Source organism: Bos indicus, chromosome 7 (assembly GCF_029378745.1).
Source record: "Bos indicus isolate NIAB-ARS_2022 breed Sahiwal x Tharparkar chromosome 7, NIAB-ARS_B.indTharparkar_mat_pri_1.0, whole genome shotgun sequence".
NCBI lineage: Eukaryota > Metazoa > Chordata > Mammalia > Artiodactyla > Bovidae > Bos > Bos indicus.
In genome coordinates, this window is record NC_091766.1 from 19,405,938 (window position 1) to 19,429,355 (window position 23,418).

At 51.5% G+C, this 23,418-nt stretch overlaps 1 protein-coding gene and 1 long non-coding RNA gene across 3 annotated transcripts; one reads left to right on the forward strand and one right to left on the reverse strand.

The window, feature by feature from the left end:
- Nucleotides 1–9,333: 9,333 nt before the first annotated feature.
- On the reverse strand, nucleotides 9,334–10,471 carry LOC109561739 (uncharacterized). The gene is made up of 2 exons (XR_002181086.2): nucleotides 10,041–10,471; nucleotides 9,334–9,864 (listed from the first exon to the last, which is right to left on the reverse strand). It is a non-coding gene; the product is annotated as an uncharacterized lncRNA (long non-coding RNA).
- Nucleotides 10,472–10,482: 11 nt separating this feature from the next.
- Nucleotides 10,483–22,371, forward strand: UBXN6 (UBX domain protein 6). Of its 2 annotated transcripts, none has more exons than XM_019964430.2 (10): nucleotides 10,483–10,639; nucleotides 13,600–13,763; nucleotides 14,344–14,408; nucleotides 15,395–15,523; nucleotides 18,680–18,777; nucleotides 19,751–19,826; nucleotides 20,511–20,595; nucleotides 20,672–21,022; nucleotides 21,242–21,390; nucleotides 21,891–22,371. In XM_019964430.2, exons 1-10 carry the CDS (start codon nucleotides 10,557–10,559, stop codon nucleotides 22,014–22,016), a joined length of 1,326 nt encoding a protein of 441 aa, XP_019819989.2. In that variant the 5' UTR covers nucleotides 10,483–10,556; the 3' UTR covers nucleotides 22,017–22,371. The 2 variants fall into 2 exon arrangements, with proteins under 2 accessions (XP_019819989.2, XP_070649183.1); XM_070793082.1 differs by lacking the exon at nucleotides 10,483–10,639 and adding an exon at nucleotides 10,885–11,107.
- Nucleotides 22,372–23,418: the final 1,047 nt, after the last annotated feature.

Sequence of the window (23,418 nt, forward strand, 5' to 3'; positions counted from 1 at the left end):
CCATCTCATCCTCTGTCGACCCCTTCTCCTCCTGCCCTCAGTCTTTTCCAGCATCAGGGTCTTTTCCATTGAGTCAGCTCTTCACATCAGGTGGTAGAGCTCCCAAGTATTGGAACTTCAGCTTCAGCATCAGTGCTTCCAGTGAGAATTCAGGGTTGATTAGGCAGTGCTCATCCAAATAATCCGGGATCATCTCCCCATCTCAAGGTCCTTACTTTAATCATATCTGCAACATCTCTTTTGCACAATGTTACCATGTTCACAGGTTATCAGGATCAGGACATGGTCATCTTTAGGGTGAACTATTCAACTGATCACAGGGGTTAAAATCTCGGTCCGATAGAACTGAAGTCCTATTTCTCTATAGGGCAACTAAACTGCCACATGAATACATAAAAACAACCTCGACTCTTACTTTAGATCATACACACACATGAAGAAATCTTAAAATTAAAAAAAATGACATAAAAAAGAAATCTTAAAATTAATTGTATCCCTAAATGTAAAAACTAAACTATGAAGCTTTTTAAAGACAACATAGAAAAAAAAAAAAAAATAAAGACAACATAGGAGTTTTTGGGTTTTCGGTTTTTTTTTTTTTTTTTTTTTTTTACAACTCTGAGATACCTTTTAACACAATAATCAGAAGCTATTAAAAACCAGGTGACCTAGAGCAAGCAATTTGATTTTTCCAGACCTTAGGTTACTCATCTGTAAAATGGGAATCCCAACAGTGTTTGATTTATAAACAGAGCTGCTGTGAAGATTGCGAAGATGATACACAGAATATGGCATGTGAAGAGCACTCAGTAAGGGACTTACCTGGTAGTCCGGTGGTTAAGCGTCTGCACCGTCCATGCAGGAGGTGCAGGTTCAATCTCTGGTTGGGGAACTAGGATCCCACACACTGCATGGCATGGCCAAAAGATTTTTTAAAAAACAACATGGACACATAAAAGCACTCAGCAAATATTACCAATGATTTTTATAAGAGGGAAGTGCTTGGGGGACTCAGATTAGACTACAACCAGTATGGAAAAGATAGTCAGGGAGGGCTTCCTGGAGGAAGAAGATTTCTTTAGAGAGATTGGGTAGAGGCCTCTTCCAGTAGAAATGAATACCTGGACAAAGGTCTGGAGGTAATAAGGCAAGAATAGTTCCAAGTAGCTAAGGGAGAGTGGGCAAAATGGGTGGAGAGAAGAGATGAGGCTTCTAAGAATCCCAGGAGCCTCCTGATCTTCAATGTACAGACAAAGTAGTCTGATAGCACTTTACTCTCAGGGAAGTGGGAATGGGTCTCTAGCATTTTCTGACTGTGTAATTTGGGGACAGTCCCTTTATCTTGAGACTATAAGCAATATGACTCTTATTTCACAGTGCTAAACTGGAATTTTCAGTATCAAATATTTAGAAAAGATGATAATGGTAACATAGTGTGTTATTCTATTAGTTAGCTACTGCTGCCTAACAAATTACCCCAGAATTTAGTTGCTTAAAACAGCAAACAAGGCTCCCCTTGTGGTCCACCTGCTAATGCAGGGGACACAGGTTCAATCCCTGGTATAGGAAGATTCAACATGCCACAGAGCAACTAAGCCCATGTACCACAACTACTGAGCCTATGGTCTAGAGTCTTGCAGCCACAACTACTGAAGCCTGAGCACCAAGATCCTGGGCTCCCCAACAAGAGAAGCCACCCAATGAGAAGTCCGAGCACCACAACTAGAGAGCTGCCCCTGCTCACTGCAACTAGAGAAAGCCTGCATGCAGCAACAAAGACCTGACACAGCCAAAAATATATTAATTAATTTAAAAAATTAAAAAACTACAACAACAACAAACACTAGGATTTCCCTGGTGGTCCAGTGACTAAGACTCCACATTCCCAATGCAGGGGCCGTGGGTTTGATCCCTGGTCAGGGACCTAGATCCCACCTAACACAACCAAAAAAATAAATAAAAGATTCCACATTTTGCAACTAAGATCCAGTGCAGCCAAATAAATACATATTAAAACAAAACAACAGAAAACATTTATTGTTGTTGTTCAGTTGCTAAGTTGTGTCCTGCTCTTTGAGACCTCATGCACTGCAGCACTCTGGGCTTCCCTATTCTTCCACCTCCTGGAGCTTGCACAAACTCATGTCCATTGAGTCAATGATGCCATCCAACCATCTCATCCTCTGTTGTCGCCTTATCCTGCCTTCAATCTTTCCCAGCATTAGGGTCTTTTCCAATTAGTCAGCTCTTCACATCAGTTGGCCAACTGGAGCTTCAGCTTCAGCATCAGTCCTTGCAATGAATATTCAGGGTTGATTTCTTTTAGGATTGACTCGTTTGATCTCCTTGCAGTCCAAGGGACTCTCAAGAGTTTTCTTCAGCACCGCAATTTGAAAGCATCTATTCTTTGGCACTCAGCCTTCTTTACGGTCCAACTCTCACATCCGTACATGACTACTGGAAAAACCATAGCTTTGACTATATGGACCTTTGTCAGCAAACATTTATTATCTTATGCAGATTCATAGAGTCAGGGGTCTGGGATGTTCTGGCTCAGGATCTCTTATGAGACCGATGCAGCCAGGACCACGTCATCTGAAGGCTTAGATAAGACTGGAGGAGCCTCTTCCATGGCCGCTTCCTTCCATGGCAGCTCTCTCCCACGGCTGTTGACTGGAGGCCTCAGCTCCTCCTCACAGGGCCCTCTCCGTATCACCACTTGGGCACCCTCACAACATGGCGGCTGGCTTCCCCCAGACGGAGTCATTCAAAAGCAAGAGTGTAGGGCCTTCCCTGATGGTCCAGTGGTTAAGAATCTGCTTTCCAATGCAAGGGACATAGGTTCAAGCCCTAGTCAAAGAACTAAGATCCCATATGCTGCAGAGCAACTAAGACGTTCAGCTGCAATCAGCCACAGCTAAGACCTGACACAGACAAAAATAAATATGTAAAACAAAATCGAGAGCATGAAGGAAAATGCAATGTCTTTTATGATCTAGTCTCAAAGTTGCACACTACCACTTCTGCCCTACTCCATTTGTTAAAAGTGAGTCACTAAGTCCAGCCCACATTCAATGGTAGGGGAACTAGGTTCTACCTTTGGAAAGCAGGAGTGTCAAACACTTTATGCATATATTTATTTTGTTTGTATCTGGCCGTGCTGCGCCACAAGTGAGATTTTAGTTCTACAGCCAGGGATGGAACCTGTGTCCCCTGTGGTAAAAGTGCAGAGTCCTAACCACTGGACCACCAGGGAAGTCCTGGACATATTTTTAAACCACCACAACCCTACACCTATAGTCAACAATTTTTTAATACTTATTTTTGTTTATTTGGCCATGGTTGCTCCTAGTTGCGGCACGCAGAATCTTAAATCTTACTTGCAGCATGTGGGATCTAGTTTCCTGAAAGTGAGAGTCACTCAGTCCTGTCTGACTTTTTGCGGCCCATGGACTATGCAGTCCATGGAATTCTCCAGGCCAGAATACTGGAATGGGTAACCTTTCCCTTCTCCAGGGGATCTTCCCAACCCAGGGATTGAACGCAGGTCTCCCACGTTGCAGGTGGATTCTTGACCAGCTGAGACACCAGGGAAACCCAAGACTACTGGAGTGGGTAGCCTATCCCTTCTCCAGATCTTCCAGACCCAGGAATCGAACTGGTGTCTCCTGCATTGCAGGCGGATTCTTTACCAACTGAGCTATCAAGGAAGCCCAGGGAAATTTCCTGACCAGGGCTCTAACCAAGGAGCCCGGCGTGGGGAGCCCAGAGTCTTAGTCACGGGACTACCAGGAAAGTCGCTAACAATGGTTAATATTTTTGCATATGTGCTTTATATTCCTGTGTGAATATATATGCATTTGCTTTTAAACATTTGAAAGTAAGTTTCATACATCCATCATCACACGTCACCCTAAATACTAAATACTTCGTCACACTAAATACTTCGGCATTTCCCAAGAATCAGTCAGTTCAGTCAGTCAGTCAATTCAGTCGCTCAGTCGTGTCCGACTCTTTGCGACCCCATGAATCACAGCACGCCAGGCCTCCCTGTCCATCACCAACTCCCGGAGTTCACTCAGACTCACGTCCATCGAGTCAGTGATGCCATCCAGCCACCTCATCCTCTGTCGTCCCCTTCTCATCCTGCCCCCAATCCCTCCCAGCATCAGTCTTTTCCAATGAGTCATCTCTTCGCATCAGGCTGCCAAAGTACTGGAGTTTCAGCTTCAGCATCATTCCCTCCAAAGAAATCCCAGGGCTGATCTCCTTCAGAATGGACTGGTTGGATCTCCTTGCAGTCCAAGGGACTCTCAAGAGTCTTCTCCAACACCACAGTTCAAAAGCATCAATTCTTCGGTGCTGAGCCTTCTTCACAGTCCAACTCTCACATCCATACATGACCACTGGAAAAACCATAGCCTTGACTAGATGGACTTTTGTTGGCAAACTAATGTCTCTACTTTTGAATATGCTATCTAGGTTGGTCATAACTTTCCTTCCAAGGAGTAAGCGTCTTTTAATCTCATGGCTGCAGTCACCATCTGCAGTGATTTTGGAGCCCCAAAAAAGAAAGTCTGACACTGTTTCCACTGTTTCCCCATCTATTTCCCATGAAGTGATGGGACCGGAAGCCATGATCTTCGTTTTCTGAACGTTGAGCTTTAAGCCAACTTTTTCACTCTCCACCTTCACTTTCATCAAGAGGCTTTTGAGTTCCTCTTCACTTTCTGCCATAAGGGTGGTGTCATCTGCATATCTGAGGTTATTGATATTTCTCCCGGCATTCTTGATTCCAGCTTGTGCTTCTTCCAATCTAGCGTTTCTCATGATGTACTCTGCATAGAAGTTAAATAAGCAGAGTGACAATATATACAGCCTTGACGTACTCCTTTTCCTATTTGCAACCAGTCTGTTGTTCCATGTCCAGTTCTAACTGTTGCTTCCTGACCTGCATACAGATTTCTCGAGAGGCAGGTCAGGTGGTCTGGTATTCCCATCTCTTTCAGAATTTTCCACAGTTGATTGTGATCCACACAGTCAAAGGACTTTGTGGCTTTGGCATAGTCAATAAAGCAGAAATAGATGCTTTTCTGGAACTCTCTTGCTTTTTCCATGATCCAGTGGATGTTGGCAATTTGATCTCTGGTTCCTCTGCCTTTTCTAAAACCAGCTTGAACATCAGGAAGTTCACGGTTCACATATTGCTGAAGCCTGGCTTGGAGAATTTTGAGCATTACTTTACTAGCATGTGAGATGAGTGCAATTGTGCAGTAGTTTGAGCCTTCTTTGGCATTGCCTTTCTTTGGGATTGGAATGAAAACTGACCTCTTCCAGTCCTGTGGCCACTGCTGAGTTTTCCAAATTTGCTGGCATATTGAGTGCAGCACTTTCACAGCATCATCTTTCAGGATTTGGAATAGCTCCACTGGAATTCCATCACCTCCACTAGCTTTGTTCATAGTGATGCTTTCTAAGGCCCAGTTGAATAGGGACATTGAATTATATGCTACCTTTACCACACAAAGAAAATTCATATTTACGCCATGATGTTGTTTAATATTCAGTCCATTTCCAATTTTCTTCATTGTTCTATGAAGTTTTTGCAGCTTTTTCTTTTGAACCAGGATCAAACCAAGGTTCATGCACTGCAAGTAAAGATTACATTATTCTAGTCCATTTTGATAAAGATCTTGTTTATTTTTTGCAACTTTGACTTTCTCGAGCCACCAGGTAAGCTGGTTTGAAGAAAGTCTCACATTCTGGATTTGTCTATTTCCTTGTCAGGCTGTTTTTTTTTTTTTTTTCTAAAGTTTGAGTCTGCCACAAAGCATGTGGGATCTTAGTTCCCTGACAAGGGATTGAAATTGCAGCCCCTGCAGTGGAAGTGAGAAGTCTTAACCACTGGACCACCATGAAATTCCCATGAGGCTGTTTTATTGTTTCTCTATCCTTTGTAATTCTCATGAATTTAGACCTAGAGGCTTAATGCAATTGTCTTTTACTTTAAAATGTTATTTTCTATCGTAAAAGTCAAAGAACCCCATTAAAAAGAGTTGAGAAAGAGGAGAAAAATCCCCTATAATCCCCCAACCCTAAATAACCAGTGTTAGAATTCTTTCCTTCTTCCTTACCTTGTTTTTTCCACAGCATGTTTTCTACCTATCGTAAACCAGTGGGCAGATAGCATCATCTATTGCATTTAAAAATTTTATTTACTGATTTATGGATTTATGACTGTGTTGGGTCTTTGCGGCTGTGCTTGGGCTTTCTCTAGTTATGGTGTGCAGGCTTCTCATCACAGTGGCTTCTCTTGTTGGGGAGCATAGGTCTTAGGGTGGGGGAGCTTCAACAGTTGCAGCGGGCAGGCTTAGCAGTGGTTGCACACAGGATTAGTTGCCCTGTAGCATGCGGAATCTTCTCAGACCAGGGCTCAAACCTGTGTCCTCTGCATTGGCAGGTGGATTCTTAACCACTGGACCACTAGGGAAGTCCCAACCATTGCATTTTTACTCAACACTGCAGTGTGGTGGGAAGCCTTCAAATTGGAGCCCAGTGATTTCCACCTCCTGACAGTCACATTGTTGTGAAGTCCGCACCCACACTGAGGGAAAGTCTCTGTCTGTGACACCAGTAGCAAATGTTAGAAATGATGGTATGTTAAGTCTGATACTGGGTTATAAAAAGACTGTGGCTTCTTTCTTGGGCACTCCTCTCCCCCGCCTTTTAATTTTTTTTAATTGTGTTGGTTGTGCGGGGTTTTAGTTTCGGCATGGTGTATCTTTCGTGCTCTTCACTATGGTGCATCAGCTTCGCTCTCGTTGTGGCTCTTGGGTTTATTCGCCCTGTGGCATGTGGGATCTTAGTTCCCCAACCAGGGATTGAACCCTTGTCCCCTGCATTGGAAGACAGATTCTTAACCACTGGAACACTAGGGAAATCCCACTCCACTCTTGCTTGCTCCCTCCGTCTCACTCTCTTATTACCCACACAGGTCACACACACTGGAGGAACCCGGCCGCCATGTTATGATGACCCTCAAGTGGTGTATAGAAAGGTCTATATAGGGAGGGCCTAAGGCCTCTGATCAATAGCAATCAAGGCCCTATGGCCTGCCAACAACCATTTGAGTGAGCTTGGAAGCAGCCCCTCCCTCAGTTGAGCCTTCAGATGTGGCCATAGCTCCAGACAACACTGACTTCAGCATCTCCTGAAAGCCTTGAGCCAGAGCCACCCAGCTAAGCCACTCCTGATTTCTGATGCACAGACATTTTGAGATAATGGTTGGTCTTTTAAGTTGGTAAATTTGGGGACTGCTTGTTATGCAGCAACTACTAACTTATACATCTCCTGAAGGATTTTCCCCTGGCTACAAATTATTTCACCAGACCACAGTTCCTTGCGGGTATAGACTGTTCAATAGAGGGGAGGATCAGACCACACATTACCCACTCTCAGCAGAGGGTCCACTCTCCCCTTTGCCCACCCTGCTCTGGGCACAGTGCTCTGTGAAATAAGCTACTACCTCAGGGCCTTCACCTTTGCTGTTCCTTCTGCCTGGAATGCTCTTCTCCCAGATACCCCCATGGTTTTGCCCCTTGTCTCCTTCAGACATTTCTATTCAAATGTCAGACCTTACTAGCCTATCTGAAAGAGAACTCCAATTGCTCTGGTTTTTTTTTTAATATGTATTTACTTATTTGGCTGCATGGGGTCTTAGTTGTGGCAAGCCATCTTCATTGCATCATGCAGGATCTTTCATTGCAGCACATGGACTCTGCAGCTGCTGGGCTTGGGCTTAGTAGTGCAGCTCATGGGCTTAGTTGCCCTGTTACATGTGAGATCTTAGATCCCTGACCAAGGATGGAACCCAAGTACCCTACATTGCAAGGTGGGTTCTTAACCACTGGACTACTAGAGAAGTCCCTCCCATCACTCTTGATTCCCTTCTCCTACTTTATTTTCTTTCACAGGAGTTATCACTACCCGTCGCTATATACTTATTTAATAGTTGTATCCCTAATTGACTGTGAGCCCCTTGAGGGCAGGATCCCATCAGTCTTATTCTCTGTTGTGACTGTACTGGCCTGATACCCAGCAGATGCTCAGTAAATGTTCTGGGCATAACTGCTCTTGCACTCAATCACACAGTGAAAATGCAGCCATGAGAATTCCAACCTAAATGTGTGCACACATGCATGTGTTTTTTTTTTTTTTCCTAGAGTATTTGGGGTCGGGGGCTTCCCTGGTGGCTTATACGGTAAAGAATCTGCCTACAGTGCAGGAGCCCTGGGTTCAGTTCCTGGGTTGGGAAGATCCCCTGGAGAACGGAATGGAAACCCACTCCAATATTCTTGCCTGGAAAATCCCATGGACAGAGAAGCCTGGTGAGCTATAGTCCATGGGGTCACAAAGAGTCAGATACGACTGAGCAACCAACATAAGAGTATTTTTTTTTTAATTATTTATTTATTTTGGCTGTGCTGGTTCTTCGTTCCTGCACAGGCTTTTCTCTAGTTGTGACTAGCAGCGGCTACTCTAGGTGTAGTGCGGGGGCTTCTCATTATGGTGGCTCCTCTTGTTGTGGAGCACAGGCTCTAGGGCGTGTGGGCTCAGTAGTTGCGGTTCCCAGCTCTAGAGTTCAGGTTTAGTAGTTGTGGTGCGTGGGCTTAGTTGCTCTGAAGCATGTGGAATCTTCCCAGACCAGGGATCAAACCAGTTTCCTGCATTGGCAGGCAGATTCTTTACCATTGAACCAAAAGGGAAACCCCGCCAGAGTATTGTATTATTTACTTTTTAAAAGATTTTTTTCCATGTGGACTATTTTCAAGTCTTTACTGAATTTGTTTCTATATTGTTTCTGCTTTTATGCTTTGGATTTCTGGCCCCAAAGCATGTGGGATCTGGGGCTTCCCAGGTGGTGCTAGTGGTAAAGAACCTGCCTGCCAATGAGGGGGATGCGAGAGATGCAGATTCTATCCCTAGGTCAGGAAGATCTCCTGGAGTAGGAAATGACAACCTGCTCCAGTATTCTTGCCTGGAAAATTCCATGGGCAGAGCAGCCTGGTGGGCTACAATCCATTGGGCCGCAAAAAATATGACACAACTGAATGATTCAGCACAGCACATGTCTTATCTTAGCACCCCGACCAGAGATTGAACCTGCAGCCCCTGAATTGGAAGGCAAAGTCTTAACCATTGAACTGCCAGGGAAGTCCGTTTTCTGGAGTATTTAAAAAAATATCTGATAAAAATGGTTCATATAAAAAATTTTAATAAAAACAAAAACCTATCTGAGATGTTATTTCACCCACAAATACCTCAGAAAACATCTTTAGCTGAAAAAAATTTATTTTTAAACATGATTACAATGTCATTACCATTCTTAACAAAATCAACAATAGCTCCTTTATATCATCTAACACCTGGATCCAATCAAATTTCCCTGGTGGTCTCAAGCAAGCCCTTTTCCTGTGTGTGATTCTTATGTAATGTTACAAACTGCGTCCACCCTCCCATTCCCTCAATCGTTTCCCGCTTAATTTTTCTCCACATTACTAACACCATCCAGTCCACCATAGATTTTATATTTTCTGGCTCTCTCCTCCAATCAAAAAGATCACGAGTTCTTTGAGGTCAGGGAATTTTGTTTTCTACACTGCTGGTACAGAACGGACTCTCAAAAACTGTTCTTAAAGGAGTAAACCTGCAGTCCATGGAGTAGCAAAGAGTCGGACACGACTTGGCGACTGAACAACAACAAAATCATGATAACGTCCGCGATTTATTCAGAGATTTCGAATTGCAGCATCATCCTCACAGACCTCCTTTGAAGCCGGTGCTATTCGTATCCTCATTTCATAGCTAGGAAAACAAAGTTCAGCAAGGTTAAAGTTTGGGCTGCACTAGATTCTTCGTTGAACTCCGTCAGCGCTCTGAGGATAATCTCCGATCTCTTTAAGTTAAACCCCTCGGTGATCTGCTATCGAGGGTCCCCAAGCCCTAGCTCTGTGCAACCCATCCTCTTCATTTTCTCCCACCTTGTGTTTGTTGAGGACTACTGGCACTGACCACGTGGCTGGGTCGTGGGGACTTTACCCCCACACAGAGTTGGGACTTTTTCACGTGACCGCTGGGTAGCCAGGGAAGGTTCTTGAGTAAGTAAAAGGACAGGGCCAGCGCTTTCTCCGCGGGGTCCTCGGCCTGTCCCTCTCCCTCTTGTCACTCCTTGGGGAACGCGGTGGAAGGCGCTCAAGCACAACCTCCCTCCCTCCCTCTGGAAGCACCGTCGTTGCCCCTGGCAACAGAATCCAGACGAACCACAGAGACGCGCCCCGAGAGTGCAGAGTGGTCACTTTGGGCCAGCAAGACGCAGAGATCTAGAGAGGCACGCTGCGCCGATTGTCACGTGGACTGCCCTAGCGAAGGCGGGATTTCCGGCGGCGCCGTATTTTTTTTCCGGTTGCTGGCTCCTGCCGGCCCCTCCCGTACTGGGCCCCGCGCCCCCCCCCCCCCCCACCCCCCCGCGGCCCCCTGCCGCCGGGCCCGCCGCCACTATGAAGAAATTCTTCCAAGAGATCAAGGCCGACATCAAGTTCAAGAGCGCGGGACCGGGTCAGAAGCTCACGGAGTCGGTGGGGTGCGTGACAGGCGTTGAAGCTTGAGACCCGGGGACGGGGATGGGCGTGGGGGGGCGGGGGGCGGCGCGCGGGAAGTCTAGGAAAGGCGAGGGGCGTGGAGGGGCGGCTGAGAGAACTTGGGGGACACCTCCGGGGGCGGGGCACGAGGGAGGGGTGGGAGTTGGGGGAGGGGAGGCCTCTGGGGGCGGGGCAGAGGGAGCGAGGCTCGAGGGGGCGGGGCTGCAGGAACTGAGGGGTCAGTTAAGAGACCCTAGCCGGTTAGGGCGGGCGGTAAGGGAGAGGCCAGGGATGCGGGGAACGGCCCCTGAAAAGTCATCGCCTAAGATCTGAGGGCATCTCGGTGATCAGAAGTTGGGGACTGATCCTGGAGAAACAAGAAGAACTGGGGTCGCAAAAAGTCGTGAAGCTTAAGCTCCGTGGCGATAGAGAACTGGGCCTTGGTTGTGGAGCAGGAGGGTGGACGGGAGGTGAGGATCCGGAGAGCTTAGGCGTTGTTGGAGATGTGGTCAGGCTTGGGAGGTGCGGGTGAACTGCGGGGGGCGGGGGGGAGGTGAGTGGCTCTGTGAGGGGCTGTGGAAGGTCTGGGAGGAGAAGGGAGGCAGGTGGGTGGAGTTGAGGACCTGGGGGACTCCGACTAGAAGGAGATGGGGGTCCTCCTCGTGGGTGATCGCTGAGTGGCCTGAAGGCCCCGGAGGGAAACCTGGGAGGGGAGGGAAGGTGGCCTCCACTTCAGGCCTCTGTAACTTGACTGGGGAGAACTTGAAGAGAGGGGCCTGGGGCCACACTGGAGACTCCATGGGGAAGTGTGAGGGGCCAGTGCTGAGCAGAAGATAGTGATGAGCTGGAGTGGATGGGCTGAGAAGGCTCCACTCTGGGGAGGAATGAGCAGAAGGAGTCTAGAAGGGGCTGGGATTCCTACAGGGAGCTACAGAGAGGGCTTGGAGGCCCGAGGGGGTTTAGGATGGGGAGTGACTAAAGAAAGTTGTCAGCCTGGGGAGGGGTCTGTGAGGCATAATGGAAGGGATTGTGAAGAGGTGGGGGCTGGCAGGAGAGACTGGGTGGCCGGCAGTAAGGGTTGGTGAGGGAATCCTGAGGCAGTGGGGGTGGGTAAGGGAGAGTGGGTGCATGGTAAGAACATCAGGGCATCTGTCATGAGGCTTGGGGGTTCCCTAGGGTTCTTGGGAAGGGATCACTGAGTGGGGTGAAGGAGGCCCATGAGGGCCAGATCTGTGAGTCAGGGAGGAAAGTGCAGGTCCCGGGAGCCTGAGGGTAGCAAGGAAAGGAGGACCCCTTTAAAGGGGCCCAGGGAGAGTCATGGGCCAAACAAGGGAGTCCATTCATTTGTCCATCAAGTAGTGAGTGGAGGTGGGAGCTGGAGCAGCTGGGACTGTGTGTGACTGGAAGGAGGTGAGGGCTGATGGTTTTGTCAGACTGGAAGCCTGGAAGGAGAGGGGAGGGAAGTCATGTGGAAATTTGGGCTTCCATGATGCGCCTGGAGCCAGACTAGAGATGCAGGATGTGTGTCCAGCTAACTGCCACGGCATGAGAATCCCTGCCCTCTCAGGGCTCCCCTTCCTGTGAGGGGAGGTGGACAAGTAAGCCAATACATAAATGACGGAAGGTTTGCCGTGAAGGAAAAAAAACAGGGTTGAGATTGCCAGCGATGCTGGGGACTGTTAGGTGGTCTGAGAATGTCTCTCTAAGAAGGGGAAGTTTGAGCTCAGATTTAGCCGTGTGGAAATCAACCCATACCATACACATGCATGCACTGTTGAAGTGGCCCCTGTCCATCCCGGGAAGAATACTCCCTCAGACAGCAGAGTGCAAAGGTCTTGTGGTGGAAGACCGTCAGACCAAAGATGGGAGCAAATGAGGGAAAGGGCAGCTCGTGAGGGGCCTGTGTTTGCTACAGGGTTTTGTCATTCTTGGGGTGAGGGGGCTGTATATGCAGAGGAGTGACTGGGTTTTAGAAGAACCCCTTTGGCTGCCAGGATGAGCCATGAAGGGAGGAGGGGGGAGTGAAAGGTTTGGAAAATGGTGCTTTTATTGAATGGTGGGGCTCGGGCGGGGCTACCCATAGGTGACTTGTCTGTTCTTCAGCCTGAAACTTTCAGCTGTGGACAGGGTGGGCAAGAGGAGCAGGGATCAGAAAAGAGGGCTGCCCTGGGTGTCTGACCAGAGAGGGGGACCGGGGAAGGGCGGAGGCGCAGAAAGGCCGTGAATGCAGAGTCTTGGCTCCCTCTTGAGATATAGCACAGGTGATTCCAGCTCCCAAAGAGAGAGTCCTGAGGGAAGAAGAGCAAGGCAGAGTCAGACCTGGGTGGGAGGCAGGACTCTACTGGAATGAGGAGGAGGCCAGGTCATTTCCCGGCTGGGTCAGGGCTAGAGGGTGCCCATCCTGCAGGGCAATCACCCTGCTTCCCAGGGTGGAGGCAATACCAAACCAGATCTCTCTAGCCTGCCTCACACAGGGCCTGTGTGCAGCCTGGCACACTGCCCCAGCTTCCATGAACCTCTGGGGCTTGTGAGAGAGTGGCTGGAGCCCTCGCAGGGAGGAACGTTGCCCTGAGGAATAAACATGCTGAGCCTTAGCTCCTGGCATGCCATCTACCTGGCACACAGTTGGTGCTCAGTAGACGAAGTCTGGATGGGTCTTACGCTTGTAGACAATACGGGTAGAGACTCTCCCATGGGGAAGGGGGCAGACGGTGGGTGTGCTCTCCCCCCGCCTGACAGGTGACGACTCCGAGGCCCAGACCAGGACAGGATTTGCCCAGAAGGGCCAAGCAGGGAATAGAACCACCATCTGCCTCCAGGGACTCCTCTGTCAGCGTTAGAACCACTGTCTGGTGGCCCCCAGGGAAGAGGCACGGCTGTGTCTGCTGGGACAGGAGGGGGAGGGGACAGAAACTCTCCTGCCAACCCCATGTCACCTCACCATCCCCTTGCATCTCCTTAGGGAGAAGGCCCCCAAAGAGAAGCCCAGCCAGCCGCCAGTGCGACAGCCCCGCCAGGGACCCACCAATGAGGCGCAGATGGCGGCAGCAGCGGCCCTGGCCCGGCTGGAGCAGAAGCAGCCCCGGGCACGGGGTCCCACATCGCAGGACTCCATCCGGAACCAGGGTGAGCCTCGACTGTCCTCCAGCCATGGTGGGGGGACATGGGGCAGGTGGAGCAGGCCTCTCCCCACTGTCCTCTAAGCGGATCCTCTGCTTCTCATGGGTCCCGGAGCCTTCGGGCTCCCACACTTTGAGGTAGGAGGAGGTTTAAATCACAGTTGTGAGGAAGATCCCCTGGAGAAGGAAATGGCACCCCACTCCAGTATTCTTGCCTGGAGAATTCCACGGACAGAGGAGTCTGGCAGGCTACTGTCCATGGGGTAGCACAGAGTCATACGTGACTGAGCAACTAACACTTTTACCACAAAGGGGAAGTGCTGGTGAAAAGGCTCAGGAGGGGTCTGTCTGTGATCTGGGGCAGGGATGTCTGGGATGGTGGAGGGAGACAGAACCAGGACTTGGAGCAGGAGGAGGGCATGGTCTGGTGCAGCCTGAGCCTGGGGGCATGGAGAGGTGCGGGGGCCAGGAGGACCTCGAGCTGGAAGGACTAGAGTGTGACCCGTATGAGGATTCAGGCCTGGACGTGGCGTGCAGGCTCACTCCACACACTGACGTGTTCTCCGTCTCCCTGCCTCTCCCCACAGTGAGAAAGGAACTCCGGGCTGAAGCAGCGGTCAGTGGGGACCCAGAGGCCCCAGGGAGCAACACGGTAAAGACATTGCGGCAGCAGCAGTGGGACCCCCAAAGTGGGGCCTGGGGAGGGGGGCCTGGAGGGCCTGCTTGGGCTCTTTCCTCCTCTGGTCTTATTGGTGCCCAGTCCTGGGCTGTAAGCATCTGCTGCTGGGGAGGGGAGGGAGATGCAGCTGTCAGGGTGGATCGAGGTCACCTCTGGCCTCAGGGTACTGAGGCAGGTTAGGGAACCCCGTGGTGGAGGGTGGTGTCATCTGGGACCTGCATGCCTGGCGCATAATGAAACCAAACCCAAGTGCCGGGGGAGGGGCTGCATGTCCATTCAGTCATTCCCCTGTAACCACACACGGAGAGGAGCTGTTACAGTTCCCATTTTTCAGAAGAGAAAACTGAGGTTCAGAGAGCCCAGTGTCCTCAGTTTGCACCTCGAAACCAGCAGGGGCAGGACTGGAATTCCCAGGCTGTCTGACTCCAAAGCCCTCTCTTAGCGCTGCCCTCTGCTGCTTTCCTTGGTAGTGGGGCACACAGAGACTGGTGTAATCTAACAGAGAGCTTGGCGGAAAGGGTGTTCTGAGCAGCACCACCTGTGAGGCCTGAGAGTTTTAGAAAGGAGGGAACCTTGAAGATGACCTAGGAATTGAGTTGCAGACCAAGGCTGGGGCTCACCCAGGGCACCTTTGACCCCCTGACTCCCTTTCCAAAGCCCCTTCCTCACTCCTCAGTCAGGGGGAGCAGGAGCCCTCAGTTGAGCATTTGCTCTGTGTCCAGAGCACGCTCTGTGTTCCTTATCTTGTTGAATTCTGAGTTGGTCCCTCAAGGACATCTTACAACCCCGAAGATGAGCTCCGAGGGGCTTGGCTACTGGGCCACAGTGTTCCACAGTAGGCAGAGGTGACAACGTTAGGCCTAGGGCTGTCTGGCTCCCAGGGCTATGCTCTCAGGAGTGTGGCACTCAGGGTGGCCTTTGTCCACAGTCCAGGCTGACACCTTCTCCCATCTTCCCAGGCGCCTGAGCCCAAAGAGGAAGGCTCTGCCCACCTGGCGGTGCCCGGGGTATACTTCACCTGCCCCCTCACGGGGGCCATCCTAAGGAAGGACCAGAGGGACGCCCGCATCAGAGAGGCCATTCTCATGGTGAGTGCCTGCCCCGATGCCTGAGCTGCCCCTTGAAGTCTGGAAGGCCCAGCAGCCCCTGCAGCGTCACCACCTGGGTGTGCTCCAGTTCTGTGCTAACCTTCCTCACCTGTGGGACAGAATTCACAGTCCGGGAGGGTAGGTGGAGAAAGCCGCCTCCACCCTCCCCGGGGCACCAGCTTTGAGCGTGTTATATCCGTTCTCAGAGATGCTCCAGATACAAACTACCGAGGCATCTGTATCTCCTACATGGGCTGCGTTTTTGTTTTACATAAAAATCAATCTGCCGTTCACATCTGACATGGAACTGCAGCGTTTATCAGTACAGGAAGAATTTCCATGTTTTTTTTTTTTTTGCTTAAAATTCTTTATTAGGAAATAATTCCAAACCTAAAGAAAAATTACAAGAACAGAAAGAACATCTGAATCTCCTTCACCTAGGGTAGGAGTGACCTATTACTGTTCCAACAGATTATTACAAATATTACAAATGTGGTGCCTCCAGAGGCACGTCTCTGCCCTCACAGTTCTGGAAGTTAGGAGTGGGCTACAGTCAAGATGGTCACAGGGCTGTGAGCCTTCTGGGAGCCCTGGGGATTCAGGCTGTTTGCTGCTGTTCCTTCGCTGCCTTCACGGCCAGCTGAGCCAGGCCAGGCCTTTCCTAGCTGCCCGCTCTCTGCTTCTTTCTCTGTCTTCCCCCTCTTCAGGGCCCTTACGACTCCATTGGGCTCATCTGGTAATCCCAGCTAATCTTATCTTAAGGTCAAATCAACAGCCTTAACTCCATCTGCTCAACCCCTGCCCCTTAACCTACATTCTCCCAGGTTCCAGGGATCAAGTTACAAATACCTGTGTCATTCTCCCCACCTTACCCAAACCTGCCAGTTGTTAACGTTTTTACCTCATTTGCTCTATCACCCCTCTCTGTTTTTTTTTTTTTTTTTTGCCACGCCGCATGTGGGATCTTAGTTCCCCCACTAGGGATGGAACCCACACACTTTGCATTGGAAGCACAGAATCTTAATCACCGGACCATCATGGAAGTCCCTCTATTTTTTTCTGAGCGGTTTGAAAGTCTGCTTTCTCCATAGTGACTGCACGGTGACTCCTGTAAATTGTTCCTTGACTAACCAGCCCTGTGTTGATGAGCGTGTAGGAAGTTTCCAATCTTTCACTAGAGAGGACAATATTTATGATGAAAACCTGGTCTGTACAGCACTTCGAGCTGTAGGTTCCATTCCAGAAGCTAAGTTGCTGGAACAAAGAACATCTGCGTCAGGCTTTGGATAGTTGTCACCAGGTGATCCTCCATAGACTTTGTCCCGACTCGCTCTCTCACCAGCATTGTGGGAGAAAGTTCCCATTTGCCCTGTCCCCTGTCACTGTGGGTGACCAAACGTTCATTGCCTCTACCCAAATTGATAGGTAAAAACATTTCAGCAGTTTTTAGTTTGCATCTCCCTTTTTAGGGTTAGGTTGTCTATGTTTTCATATGAGAATGCATCTTTTGACCATTTTTGTATTGGGTTTTTTTTTTATTATTGATTTGTAGGCACCCTTTACATATTAGGGAAATGAGGTTTTTGTCTATGATCTGGGGATATTTTACTCCAGTTTATATATTTTTTTCTCCAGCTTATTTTTATATTCTGCTTATGGTCACATAGCCATGCAGAAATTTTTTCTATGTAATTCAATGCATTGATTTTAATTTATGGCTTCCAGGTTTTTGGCATACTTAGAAAAGCCTTCCCTACTAAAGAATTAAAACAGTTCTTCCATGGTTTTTCTAGTGCTATTCTGTCTTGCTTTTTAATGTTTAAAGGTTTGCTCCAACTAGAATTTATCCCTGTGTAGAATATGATGCATGCAGCTAGGGTTATTTTCATTTTCAAAAAATTTTCATTGGAGTATAGTTAATTTACAGTGTTGTGCGTGTTTATTTTTTCCCCAGATAGTTACCCAGTTTTCCCCAGTCCTTATTTGTTGAAATACCTGCCTCTGGCCACTGTGAAGTCCACCCCCATCACAACATGAATACCTACATGGACGTTGTGTTCCTTTGTTCCTTGTCTGTTCACATCCCCTGGTCCTAATTTAAATGAGGCTGCAGGCTGCCTGGATACTTCTGAGAACAGCATTGGGAGCTGCAGCTCTTTGCTGGGGGGTGGGTGTGCTTGTCCCAGGAGGCTGAAGTGGGGGCCGTCAGCCTGGCTCAGCCATATCCTGAGGACGCCCCCCCCCCCCCCCGCCTCCATCTCACAGCTGCTGCTTTGCAGACCCACTTACTTGGCCCGTCTGAACCTTTTTGTCTTATGCTGGTAACTGGCAGACTGGACAAGGTCCAGATTTGAAGTCCCCAGGAGAGTTGACCCAGTTCACATCAGATGTCAAGTGACACATGGCTGCTGAAGGCTGACCCCCACTGTAGTTCAGAGAGGCGGGCCGGGGCAGGCAGAGGCTTCACACCTACCTTCCAGGAGCTCTGGCTGGGCTTCTGCGGGGGTGCACAGGTAGATCTGAGTGGCCAGGTGGTCTCTGCTCTGATCCATCACCTCTAATGACCCCACTGTTTACCCGCACCCCTGTTCAGGCAGAGCAGATGTGTTTGAGGCTGCCGCAGGTACCAGCCCCACTGGCCATGTAACTGCTGACTTTCTGGGGCTGGGGAAAAACAAGACCCCACAGTGAGGCCATGTGCTTGGCTGTCCAGTGCGAGCACACTTGAGCCTGACCCTGCTCCTCACCTCGGTGACCCATTCTCAGTCTCTCCCTACTGCGATGCTGTTTGCTGGGTCCCTGGGGGCACCCAGAGGCTGGGCCAGCTGAGGGATCAAACACGGCCCCTCCAATCCCCAGGGAAGCAGGTGGCACCCCCAAGGCAGGGGGACGGGTCAGCGGCATCTCCACTGTTTTGCCTCCCTGGCTGTGCATTGGGCAGCCGCAGGTCACAGACCTTTTTTGCATCCTGTTTCTGCCACCTCAGTCTGTTTCTAGAACGTCCCTTGCAGGGCTGGGGGATTAGGAGAGGCAGTGCGTCTACAGTGGCTGGCAGGTTCTGGACATGCTGCCAGTGTGTGCTGAGAGCCGGGCCACTTAGCCAGTGTGGCCCCGAGGAGGGTGCTTCCTGACCCTCTGCTTTCTTGACTCCCCCAGCACTTCTCCACTGACCCAGTGGCTGCCTCCATCATGAAGATCCACACGTTCAACAAGGACCGGGACCGGGTGAAGCTGGGCGTGGACACCATTGCCAAGTGAGTGGGCAGCCCTCTCCCACCAGGCGCCAACTCCTGCTGAGGAGGCCTGCAGGAAGCATGGTCCTCTCCCTGGGCCCTTGGGGAAGGGGTCTGGTCTCTCTGGGGCCATTTATCAATCTTTAAAATGAAGAGGTTTATTGCATCTGTTCAGTTCAGTTGCTCAGTCGTGTCCAACTCTGCAACCCCATGGACTGCAGCACACCAGGCTTCCCTGTCCATCAGCAACTCCCAGAGCTTACTCAAACTCACGTCCATCGAGTCAGTGATGCCATCCAACCATCTCATCCTCTGTCATCCCCTTCTCCTCCCGCCTTCGATCTTTCCCAGCATCAGGGTCTTTTCTAGTGAGTCAGTTGTTTGCATCAGGTGGCCAAAGTATTGGAGTTTAGCTTCAGCATTAGTCCTTCCAATGAATATTCAGGACTGATTTCCTTTAGGATGGACTGGTTGGATCTCCTTGCAATCCAAGGGACTCTCAAAAGTCTTCTCCAACACCACAGTTCAAAAGCATCAATTTTTTGGCACTTAGCTGTCTTTATAATACAACTCTCACATCCATACACGACTACTGGATAAACCATAGCTTTGACTAGACGGACCTTGTATCAGGGGTTCCCAACCCTGGCTTCCTATTGGGATCATCAGAAGAGAGTGAAGAGGCAGGGTCGCCCTGTTCCTCTTATTGAGCAGGTCTGGGTGGCGGTGCCTAGCAGTTTGTGCTACTCAGGAGCCCCCCAAGCTGGAGGACCTCCAGGGACCCATCAGCTCCAGAGACCGTTCTGGCCCTGCCCTGCTCTACCCACCGTGGCAGGTCATTGGTGCCCTCAGAAGGCAGGACCGAAGGGGAGGCCTGGTGTCTTGGGCGCCAGGGGTCGGGGTTTGTGGGGTGTCCAGGTATGGCAGCACCTTGCTTGGGGTCACCCTTAATGAGGTGGCGTGGCTCTGAGCTGTCGGCCCCTATCCATCCCAGGTACCTAGACAACATCCACCTGCACCCAGAGGAGGAGAAGTACCGAAAGATCAAGGTGCAGAACAAGGTGTTCCAGGTGAGGGCTGCTGGCAGAGGGACTGGGCCTGGTGTGACTGGGCCCATGAGGCCCCCCAGGACCCAAGCCATCACAGGGAGCAGCTGGCTTGCAGACAGCCTGGGATGGGGGCTACAGCTGGCTGCAGAAGGGCCCCTACTTGGGGGGTGGGTTAGGGGGGTGGGCAGTGGGGAGCAGTCCAGGTGGGCTGAGGTGGTGGGTGGGAGGGTGGGCTCTCTGAGCACCATACACCCTCTGCCCTGCCCACCACCCACAGTGTTGAGTTAGTTGAAAGAACATCAGCACTGGGGAGGTTTTCCACACAAAGGCAGGCTTCTGGCATCTGTGGAGAAATTGGCCCATCACCCTGGCCCGTGGTATCTGCTCCTGCGGCCGGAAGGGCCCCACTTTCTTCTGGTGGCTTCCACCTGAGTCCAGCATCACACAGCTGGCCTGCCCCACCTTTGGCGCTCCCTCCTCACGTTGTCCTTTGGATCTTCAGCCTGCCCTGGTGTTGACTTTTCTCGGTCCCCGGCCCTCTGTGAGCTCAGCCCCTCAGACGGCTTCAGGAGTTCAGCCTGTCCAGGGATAGCAGCTGCACTGAGACCAGGGACTCCGGGCCGGGAGGGCCAGGGTGGGCGGAGAGTCTTGAGGGGCACAGGGAGGCCCCCAAGGGTCCCGTGTGACCTCTGCCTCCGCTCTCAGGAACGCATTCACTGCCTGGAAGGGACCCACGAGTTTTTTGAGGCCATCGGTTTCCAGAAGGTGCTGCTTCCAATCCCTGACCAGGGTAAGAGCCAAGTTGGGGCAGGAGGGTCCGGCGAGGGGTCTCCCTGACTAGGCAGTGACGTTTCTGCGTGTTCCAGAGGGCCCCGAGGAGTTTTACGTGTTGAGCGAGGCCGCTCTGGCCCAGCCTCAGAGTCTGGAGCGGCACAAGGAGAAGCTGCTGAGCGCCGAGCCTGTGCGTGCCACTCTGGCCCGCCAGCGCCGCGTCTTCCGGCCCTCGACCCTGGCCTCGCAGTTTGACCTGCCCGCGGACTTCTTCAACCTCACGGCCGAGGAGATCAAGCGGGAGCAGCGGCTGCGGTCGGAGGCCGTGGAGCGGCTGAGCGTGCTACGGACCAAGGCCATGCGTGAGCGGGAGGAGCAGCGGGAGATGCGCAAGTACACGTACACGCTGCTGCGCGTGCGCCTCCCCGACGGCTGCCTGTTGCAGGGTCCGTTCTGGGCACCTGTGCGGTACCTCCAGGCTGCGTTTGTCCCCGGGGAGGTGTGCGTGCGCGTCCCCGACGGCTGCCTGGTGCAGGGTGCGCGCTGGGCGCCCGTGTGGCCTGTCTGGGCTGCGCTCGTCCCCGGGGAGGAGGCTGAGGGCTCACGGCCGGCTGGCGCAGAGGGGCTCCCACGAGCTCCAGCGCCACTTGACTGTCTCACCCCAGGGACCTTCTACGCCCGGGAGCGGGTGGCGGCGCTGTATGGGTTTGTCCGGGAGGCCTTGCAGAACGACTGGCTGCCCTTTGAGCTGCTGGCCTCGGGTGGGCAGAAGCTGTCGGAAGATGAGAACCTGGCCTTCAACGAGTGTGGGCTGGTGAGTGATGGCTCCCCGCACCTTAACCCGACTCTCTGGGCTCTTGTTAAATCATCACAAGCCCCCAAGAGGGGATGGGATGGTACTGGGGAGGTGTCCCTGGGTGTTAAGACCCACCTTCCCACTTGTGGTGTGGCCTTGAGTAACTTCTGTTTGCAAAATGGAAATGTGCCAAGTGTGTTAAGAGTCCTCTGCAAAGCAGAGACCAGAAGGCATTCAAAATGCAGGAATTCTTTGAGAGGATGAAGGAGGGGGCTGGATTGCGGTCAGACCCTGATTCAGGGAGACTGGGAAGGAGGCCTGGAGAGGAAGTGCCAACTGCTGCCCCGGGCTGGGTGGGCTTCAGCCAGGCCAGGGGGGCGTCCTCATCTGATGTGCCCTTGACAGCACAGCGGTGCTATCACCCGTGGGCCGGAGCAACCCTGGGCGAGCGTGGCCTGGGCTCCAGCAGGGAGATTTGAACGTGGAGCTGGACCTCTGCGCCTCTCACCCTGCTGCAGGTACCCTCTGCCCTCCTGACCTTCTCGTGGGATGCGGCTGTGCTTGAGGACATCAGGGCTGCAGGCACCCAGCCAGACACGTCTATCCTGAAACCCGAGCTCCTGTCGGCCATTGAGAAGCTCTAGTGAAATAAAGCAGGGTTGGCTCAGTCCCACCGTGGGTCTGTCTCGTGCTCTCCTCCACGTTCTCCCGTCCCAGTCCCTGTCCCACCTCCAGAACCACTCGCCCTGCCCATGGGGCAGTGTGAGCATGAGGAGGGGCGCTGGCTGGCCGGGCACACAGCCATGACCACCGTCAGGAGAGGGCATCACTAGTAATCTGTTTAACAGAAGCCCTGGGTGCCTCCCAGGCAGAGCAGCCTGCAGCCCTGGCCAGGACCCTGTGTGCAGTGGCCCTAGGGTAACTGGCCAAGGGAGGCCTGGGCCTATCAGAACAAGTTCTGTAAAGTTATAAACCTGAATAAACAGATGTTGACTAGTTTCCTGGTGGTGAGTTCAAGCTGTGGGAGGCAGGGTCAGCAGCTGCGAAACCACCAGTGAGCAAGGCTGGCTGTGGCTCCTGGTGAAGCAGGGTCAGGTGGACACCTGCTCGGGTGGTACCTGGGGTCCCAGGAGCCCCTCATGTCTGAGGCAAGCTCTTCACTTCCCATGCTTTCCTATGTTGTCCCCACTGCCTACGAGCCAGCCCTGCTGAGGGCTCCTGGGGCCAGAACCCGTGAACATGACATTATGTGCCAGAGGGGCTTGGGGTGTGGGTAAGGACGAACTAGGCGACTGTCCTGGGTTATGCAGTGAGCCCAGGCGTCCCCAAGGGAGCTCTAACGTGTGGAAGGAAATAAAGATGGGAGATGTGACGCTGCAGGTCCTGAAGATGGAGGAGGGGCTTCTAACAGCTACAAAAAGCGGAAATGGGTTCCCTAAGAAATGGGGTTCCCCCTTCCAAAAGAATTGGGTTCTTCTGGAAGAATAAAATGGGGTTCTCTTGTTCCAGAAGAAACCATCTCTCCCCTCAATTTAACCTAGCGAGGGCCTCATGAGGCTTCTGCCCCTAGAACTGTTAAGAACAATGTGAGGCGCTTTGTCACAGCAGCCATGGGGATCTAACAGAGACAGGGAAACAAAGGTCTAGAGGGTGGAGGAACTGCCCTGTCTGGACTCCGCCTTCATGGAGGCCAGTGGTGATTGGCTCTCTGGCCACTATGAGGTGAGAGCTTCCAGGCCCCTGATGTGATTAGACACAAAAATTTCCTGTAACCCACAGCCACTGAGTAGCCCCCACACAAGCTGTGCCTCACACTTGGGCAGCCCAGAGCTGTCCTCACATGGGGGCAGGACCTGGGCCCACCCTCCTCGGCTGCCTGATCCCCACCCAGAACCTGCTAGTGGGTAGACGGTAAATTGTCAGGTGGCAGCTAGCAAGGTTAAAGGCACTTAACCATGATTGAGGCTGGTGGCCACACCCACAGGTGGGAGCTGCACCCACGCCTCACCCCTGTGCCAGCAACCTGCAGCACTTATTCCCAGGTGG